The sequence below is a fragment of the Chrysochloris asiatica genome, unplaced genomic scaffold (genome assembly GCF_000296735.1).
Source record: "Chrysochloris asiatica unplaced genomic scaffold, ChrAsi1.0 scaffold00034, whole genome shotgun sequence".
NCBI lineage: Eukaryota > Metazoa > Chordata > Mammalia > Afrosoricida > Chrysochloridae > Chrysochloris > Chrysochloris asiatica.
The window spans coordinates 19,436,404-19,444,997 of NW_006408552.1; the positions used below are offsets into that span (position 1 = coordinate 19,436,404).

At 49.7% G+C, this 8,594-nt stretch overlaps 1 protein-coding gene across 1 annotated transcript in view; it reads left to right on the plus strand.

Moving 5' to 3' along the window:
* Positions 1 to 53: 53 nt before the first annotated feature.
* ADAP1 (ArfGAP with dual PH domains 1) overlaps positions 54 to 8,594 on the plus strand; it is a 66,518-nt gene continuing 57,977 nt past the window's right edge. The window contains exon 1 of the mRNA XM_006859798.1: positions 54 to 135. Within this exon, the coding sequence (XP_006859860.1) occupies positions 54 to 135 (82 nt within the window). The remainder of the gene's footprint in view (positions 136 to 8,594) is intronic.

An 8,594-nucleotide genomic window follows, 5' to 3' on the forward strand; every position in this document is an offset into this window, starting at 1 on the left:
CCTGCGCGGGGTCCTAGTCCCGGCGCGATCCTGAGGCCCCTCCCGCGGCGGCCATGGCCGAGGAGCGGCGGCGGGTAGTGCTGGAGCTGCTGCAGCGGCCGGGGAACGCGCGCTGCGCCGACTGCGGTGCCCCGGGTAGGCGCGGGCGCGGGTGGGCACGGGCTTCAAGTGGGTGCGGACCCCAGATGGGTAAGGGCCCCAGATGGGTGCGGGCCGTGGACGCAGGTGGATGCGGGCTCTGGGTGGGTGCGGACCGGGTGGGTGGGTGCCGCCCATGTGGCTGGTTTCGGGATGCGGGCCACCCTATTCGGCCCCCCTCGGACGTGCACCTGCCAGGACAGGCACCTCCCCTCCCCGCATCTCCTCCCGCCCCAACCCTGCTCTGTGTTCCGTTGTTCCCGCGGGCTGTCGTGGCGTTGTGAAAGCTCAGACTGGACAGAAAGAGGAAATCGTGGCGCGCGGCTGCAGGGAGAGAATGAGCGATATGCCACGGAGGGTTACTGCGTGGGGTGGGCGCCCACCTGGCTCCGGGGCCACCTACCGGTGACGTCATGTGGCCCTGCCACCCTCTTGCAGTGCACGCGGAGCATGGGGCGGAAACCTAGCCGTTTGGTCACCGAGCCCTTAGGAAAGAGCTCCCGCCCCCACTCTCCTGGGTTGCTAGAGTCCAGCGGCTCAAGGGCAGGTGGCCAGCCAGCACAGGTGGAGCTGTGAGCGACAAGCAGTCCACAGCCCTTTCTCCTAGCCCTCTATCTTCTGGACTTTATCCCTTGCCCTGCCCCCCTCCTATCTGGGGTGCACCCCCTCCCCCTAGCTGCCTGCCTTGTCTTGTGGGGAGCTCTGCTGGCCTTAACTGGGGTGATCAGGAACAAAACCCACCCCCACTCAAGCTACCCCATGTGGAGCAAGCTACCCCATATGGCACACCAAACTCCTAGCCTGAACCCTTCCTGGCAAACTCAACACACTGGGGTGGCCAAGATCCCCTAGGGAGTGTCCAGCAGGTTTGAGACCTGCAGACCCCACAGATAGTCCCCAGCCCTAGCCTCCCCTCCTCTCCTCTCCACCGTCAAGTATCCACTGAGTTAGGTGAAGGCTCAGACCAGGTTCTTGGGCATTTGCTGGGCAAGGCAGCTAGAAGAGACCATACCAACAGCTGGAGTGCCCAGAGGGGCAGGGAGGAACTACCAGCTGCAGTGGGATGGGCAACTCTCTGGCTCCCCATCCTGGCTTCTCACCTGTGGTTCTCAGAACTGTATTTCCACTTGTGTCCAGGAGAGAGTGCATAATAAGGGGCTGTCATCAGTGGAACCCAGGGTGGGGAGGAGGGAATGGTAGCCCCAACCCTTCCTGAGGCAGGAGGCTGTCACTTGATTCAGCTCCATGCTGGCTCGGCACCAAGGGGCCACTGCCTGGAGCAGCCATACCCAGTCCGTGCCCAGGACTCCCTGGCCTTGGGCCAAGCCTTGGGCTTCTCAAAATTGGTCCTTGATATCAGCATCTTGCCTCATCTGCTCAGCAGCCCCACAAAACAAACAAGCTCTTGGAGGATTGGTTCCATTTTATAGTCAGGGGAACGGAGGCCTAGAGAAACTGAGTTACATTGGGGACACAGTGCCACCTGTCCACCCAATCCCTCAAGCTGTCCTCCCTTGCCCCCAGGCAGTGGCCTGGTAGGCTCCACTCTGATAGATCTGAGGCTAGCTCTTCACCAAGGGGTGCTGTGGCAGGTCTGTTGTGGCTCTGTCCACTTCCCCAATGCGGGCAGCGGGGCACACCGGAGCTAGTAGGACCCGCAGACCCTGTCCATACTTTGGCCAGGTGTGGAGCTTAGGTGGAGCTCAAGGATGGAAGAAGCTAGAGGCCTATCCTTCTACCCTGCCCTTGGTGGTTCTCAGTCCCAACCACCCATTTCCATCTTGAAGGAGGCTTCACTGCAGGTGGGCATAGGTATGGGGGGGACCTCACTCAGCAGGGTTCAGGTTGGCTTCTCCTGGCATGCAGGGTGCTGTGACAGGGGCCTAGACTCTGGTTCTATCACCCCAGTTTCCTCTAAGGCTGTGACTTGCTGCTGACCCAGCCTTGCTGTGTACTGTCGTCCATGTGGCTGCATTCTCCCCATTCAGATGAAAGGATATGGTCTAAAAGGCGGGCAGAGGAGAGTCCTCTGAGGCCGATGCTGCTGAAGCAGAGGTAGGGAGGGGTTACCCAGGAAGCAAGGTCAGCCTGGGCTTCCTTGTGCTTACTTACTGACCTGTAGAGAGCAATTCCACAGGGGTGCCATCACATGTTTAATTGTTCAGCACAGATTACTAAGTAAGCACAAAGAAACCCGTATTTATCTTACTTATATATTGGGTAATCCGTCCCTGTTGTTGTTAACTGCCATCAAGTTGGTTCCGCCCCATAATGACCCTGTATAGGGTTTCCCAAGAACAGCTGGTGAGCTTGAACCACCAACCTTTCAGTTCAAATTGCTTTACAGTCTGGCACGTTAACCCACAGTACCACACCAGGATTTAGGGATTGCCAATTTGAAAACAGGCTTGGTTCTCTTAGAAGGTGCTGAGGGATCCAGACAGACAGATACCAACTGTACCTAGTCGAAGCTTCTTGGATACAGTTAAAAAATATAAAGTTATTCACTACAGATTACTGAGTAAGCACAAATTAGCATGTGCATACCTTGCTTATTGGGCCCTGCTCCATCTTGACCAGGCTCAGGGGGGCGACGGGGCCAGACAAGTAATCCTGGGTCTCAGGGAAAGTTTGAATGTTGGAGGGGGTGTACATGGAGCTGCAAGTCAGAGTTGGGGCTGGAGGCTGGTCCGGCTCCTGATCCTGACCTGTGGTGTCCCCTAGGAGGTGGGCCTGGAGGTGTGTGTTTAGGTGCCCAGTGAGGGACAGAGGCCTGTGATCTCCTCCCAGGACCTCAGCCCTGTCATGTGTGCATTGCCATCCCCTTACCTCAGCTGTCCCATCTGCCCCCCCTACAGAGGTACCCTCTGGCAGGATTCACACTTCTAATCTGGTTTGACCCAGTCTGTGACTGGGGCCTCTCCCAGAAGTGATGGGGCTAAGTCACCTGGAGGCAGACAGGGCAGGAGGCAGGGTCTGCTCTTGGGTGTCCAGTGGAGGATGCCAGCAGCCCCTCATCATGGGGCCTGGGGCTACAGTCCCTTCTGTCCTCACCCCCCTTCACCCACACCTGAGCAGACCCTGTGGTTCTGGTCTATACCTGTTGCCTGGCAGGGAGCTGGTGGTGGGTAGTGAGGGGGTCAGGTGAACCACTAACAGGGATTTGAGGGTGCAGGGGTGGAAACACAGACTTGGTGCCAAATGCTGTCCCCTACTGAGACTGTGTCTCTGGTGCCCCAGCTCTGACCCCTCACTATCTATTTTGTGGCTTCTATAGGGGTGCAGGCATGGAGGGGTCGGTCCTTGAGAGTAGCTCAGAGCCACCCTTCAGGTCTTAGTCCTTTCCTATAATCAGGACTGAACTGAAAAGCCTGCAGGTCCCAAGGGCATGAACCTAATTTTCCAGGCACTGTCTTCTTTCCCGGGCCTCCAGAGAGTCTGTAGCCGTCTGAAGGGGTGCAGACTGGGACAGAAACAGTCCCCTCTGACTGCTCCCAACCACAGGGCCTTCTCACTTGCTAAGCCCTCCCCCACCCCACCCTCTCCCGATGGCCTTCACTTTCCTGCAATGAAAAACGTTTTTGTGTGATGAGGCCTGCCTCCCTCCCGCGCTGGGGCTCCTCCGCCAGGGTCTGTTTGTTCATGTTGTGTCCCAGTGCCTGGCACCCAGGGGGCTGAGTCCATGTTTGAACAAGGACAGGGTGCAGTGTGGGGGCTGGACTTCCATCAGAAAACACCTCCCCTTTCAAATATCTTCTGACCTCTTCCCCACCCAGCCCCAGGGGATCAGGATCGGCTCCATCTCCACCACTCTGGGCAGGTTCTTCACTGGTTCTGTGGACTCAGCCCTTATGTTGCGGTCAGGTGGGGTGGTAGAGGCATCATTTTTTTTTTTTTCCCCTATTTTGCACAGTTTATTTATTTTTAATGTTTTATTCTGAATTATGTGATAGTTTACATGGGAGAACATTAGCTTTACATTCATCCTATCGTATATGGTTTCATTGCCATGATTACAATCCCCTCCATGCATCATCAAACAACCAAAGGGTATACCCAATAGGCCTGCCTCCTGGTCATCAGCACACAGCCCCTCTCTGGGCCTAAAGTCCCCAGCCGCTCCATCTCTCCACGTCATCTCTGCCTCCATCTCTGGTGTCATTGTTTCTCTGGATGGGGTCCCAGGGACCTCCGCTCCTGGACTGCGAAGTCAACCACTCCCCTCCTTTTGCTGCAAAACGTCTGCCTTTACGTTTCCAACCCTCACAGTCAGTCCTGATAACAATTATTCACTATTGTACCACAAGAGACCTATCCCCATCTCCTTTCATCAGCCCCGCCCAGACAGATTGGATACTATCAGTGGAGATTCTACCTTCCTCTACACCCTCTGGATTTAGGCTCCCTCTTGAAAGCTTGTAAGCCAGTCACTTACAAGCCAGTCACTCGCCTTTGTAGCACCCCCATTTTGCATAGCCAATGTCCAAATTGCCCATCCCTATCTACTCTGTGTGTGGAGGGGGTGGGAATGATCCTCGCTGTAAAGATTTGTTCCCTCTTTTGAGCTACTGCATCCATAGATGTAGATCAAGTTCAGTAAATGGTATCAGATTACTGCTTTTTTCCTTTTTTTCTTCTAGTTAAGTGAAGCCAGGTCAAGTAGGTATTATCTGCAAGTGTGGGTGTTCTTATGCATATGCCCTCTCTTCTTATCAGCTGGACACTTCACTTTCCACTCTAGTCCTCTGTGGCTATGTCACTGACTCTGGGCCCAGGAGTCTCCAGATCTTGCCACACTGCTGGCCGACCAGGTCTCCACCTGATTTCATAGGAGTCTATTGAACATGGTAGGACTTAGCTTGCAGCTTCATTGCTGTTTTTCCCTCACTTTCCCTTATCAGTGACCAACGTGGTCACCAGTCAGAGCACATGTCTGCTTGTGTATTCCCATTGAATCTTAGTCTTGGAAGGGGGTTTGCCCTGAGTGGACCCGAACACTTGCCTTGATGTCTCCTGGGCGAGCAACTTGCTTGTTCTTGTAGTAATCAGTTGGACTGCTGTTATTGTTTTGTATTTTTCCTGTTGGTCTTTTTTTCAACAAGTGTCTTCTGTTCTTCTAGCTGCTCCAGGCTGGTTTGCTTGTCCTTTCAAGTGGAAATTTCCCACCTCAGAAGATTCTGGATGGGGCTCAGGATTCCCCCTGTGGTCTTATGCAATGCAGAGGCTCCGCAGGAATGCCTCCTTCACTGGGCACATTGTAGCCCCATTTTAGGTATTCCAATCAGTTATAGGCAGAAGATGGACTTACAAGCTTTCTATGGTGATATTTCTGGCTATTCCTTTCTCTCCCCCTCAAGTGTCTATTTTATAATGGTATGCAAGGGAAACCAATATTCAAAAGACAGCCTAGCATCTTATCATTATTTCCCCCCTTTGCCTATTACAACCATGCCTCAATCCCTGTATCCTAAAACCCTGTTGTTCCAAGGAGAGACAACACTTTTATGGAGGTATAATTTGCTATTTTTGGTGTATCAGGTTAGATAAATCTACTACTAAAATTACTTTTTTTTGTTTGCTTCAATATGTTGTTGTTAAGTGCCATCAAGTCAGTTGAGACTCACAGCGTAGTTGTGTGCCATCCTCAGAACCATTCCTATGTTTGAACTCGTTGCAGTCACTAGATGAATCTTTCTCATTGGGGATTCTTTTTCCATTGACCCTGTAGTTTATCAAAAATGATGTCCTTCTCCACAGACTGGTCTCTTCTCTTGATTATGTGTCCATGGGAACCAGGCCAAATTCTCACCATCCTCACTTTTAAGGAACAGTCAGTCTCTGGCTGTCCTTCTTGGGAGACTGAGTTTGTTCATTCTCTTGGTAGTCCATAACTTATTCGGTATTCTTTGTTAGCTGTAATTTGTTGTTACTGCTGTTAAGTTGGAACTGTCAAGTCGGTTCCAACTCACAGTGACCTTTATAGGGTTTCTGAGGAGTGGTTGGTGGGTTTGAACCACCCACCTTGCGGTTAGCAGCCTAGTGCTTATCCTACAGTACCAGTACTCCAGGTGTAACTTATATCCCATAAAATGCAGGCGTTTGAACTGTAAGGAGAAGAAGTAACCACCACCCCAGTTATGATGTAGAACATTTAAATCCCCAAATCCTCATCCCCAAAGTTCCCGTTTCCATTTGGTATCCCTTTCCTTGAAGCTTAATGATGCTAAGAATCTTCCAGGGTTTATCGGTAGTCCAGTGTTTGTCCTATAGATTTTTGGTGAGGCATCTGTTTAAATTGCTTGTCCTTTGTTAAAAGTGGGTTGTTTGCTTTCCTGTTGCTGAGTTTTAAGACTTCGTTGCATACTCTGAATACAAATCCTTTATCGGATATATAATTTGCAAGTATTTCATCCTAAAATCCCCATTGCTATCCTGTTGAATTCAATTCATAGTGGTTCTATAGAACAGAGTAGAACTGCCCTATGGAGTTTCCAAAGCTGTCATCTTTATACAATGTGTTAGGCACTCAGCTGCAAACCAAAAGGTTGCTTGTTCTAACTCACCAGCAGCTCCACAGCAGAAAGATGAGGCGGTTTGCTTCCGTAAAGATGGCGACCTTGGAAACCCTAAGGGGCAGTTCTCTTCCATCCAATGGAGCACTTTGAGTCAGAATGGACTCAACCACAATGGATTTGTTTGTTTGCTTTAATATTTACGGAAGCAGACTGCCGTATCTTTCTCCCTTGAAGCAGCTATTGGGTTCCAACTGCCAACCTTGAGGTTCACAGATGAGTGTTTAAGTTCTGCAATGCTGGGACGCTTTTATTTTCTCCTAATCTGTGGCTTTTCATTCCCTTAAGTATCTTTGGAAGAACAGGCTCAAATTCTGATGAAGTCCAGTTTGTTAATTTTTTAAAAAATGGATTCTGCTCCTAGCATTGTAACTATAAGAATCTTTGCCTAATCCAAGGTCACAAAGATTTTTCTTCTGTGTATTCTGTTAGGAACTTTATAGCTTTAGGCTTTACAGTGTATTTGAGTTAATATTTATATATGGTCAGAGGCATGGATCAAAGTCCATAGTTTGCAGATGGATTTCCAATTGTTTCAGGATCATTTGTTGAAAATTCTTTCCTCACTTTGCACCTGTGTTGATAATCAGTGTTCGCATACATGTGGGTCTATTCCTGGACTCCATGCTCTGTTCCACTGATCTCTTTCTCTGCTTTTTAGGCCCATACCTCAGTCTTGTTAACTATAACCTTGTTAATAGGTTCTGAGCACAGATAATCCTAGTTCTCCACCTTTGTCCATGTTTTTCAAAGTTGTTTTGTTCTTTCATGTGAATTTTGGAACCCCTTTGTTAATTTTTTTACAAAACGTTTTGTTGGGCGCATGCCTCAGTTCTATAGATAAATTTGGAGAGGATTAGCATCTAACTATCCCAAATCTCTGACCCATGCAAAAGGATATGTGTCTCTACATATTTGGCTCTCCCTGAACGTATCTTAGCAGTGTTTTGTAGTTTGCAGTATACCATCTATTGTCAGAGATTTAGCCCTGTTGTTGTTAAGTGCAATCTAGTCAGATCCGACTCATAGCAATCCTGTATGGGAATTTTGAGGAGCAACTGGTATGTTTTAACTGACGACCTCGTGGCTAGCAGTCCAGTGTTTATCCTACAACACCACATCAGGACTCTAGATTTAACCCTAAATATTTAATGTTTTTTATGGTATTATAAATGATATTGTAAATTTTCAGTTGTTTGTTGCTACTACACAGAAATGCATTTGACTTTTGTATATTTATCTTATGTCCTTCAACCATACTGAACTTACATATCTATTCTGGGAGTTTTTGGTAAAGTCCTTCATGCTTTTTACATCCATAATCATGTTGTCTGCAAATAAAGGCAGTTTCATGGCTTTCTTTCCAATCTGGTTGCTTCTCCTTGTCTTCCTGTACTGTCTGGAGCTTCCAGTTCAATCCTAAACAGACATCCTGATCTTATGGAGAAAACAGTCATGCTTTCTCCATTAAGTGTGATGTTGTTGTTGTTGCTAAGTGCCATGAAGTCAGTTCCAACTCATAGTGACCCTGTATAGAGTTTCCAAGGAGTGCCTGGTAGGTTTGAATGACCAACCTTTTGACAAGCAGTCCAGTGCTTATCCTACAGCGCCACACCAGTAGTCCAGTATGATGTTAGCTGTAGGTAATTTATACATTGTTGTTTGTCGGGGACCCGCCTCGACACTGGGGTTCGGTTCACGAGGAGAGGATACCTGACGGCGATTCATATATATCAAGAATACACGTAAAGAGACAAAGAGAGAGACAATGAGGCACCCCAAAGCCAGGGTGGATACATCACTGGTAGGCAGGCCTGGGACTACAGGCATCGTGGCCTCTGCAGGCAGCAACTCACTGCCCTGCCATCTTTACCGCATGCCTTC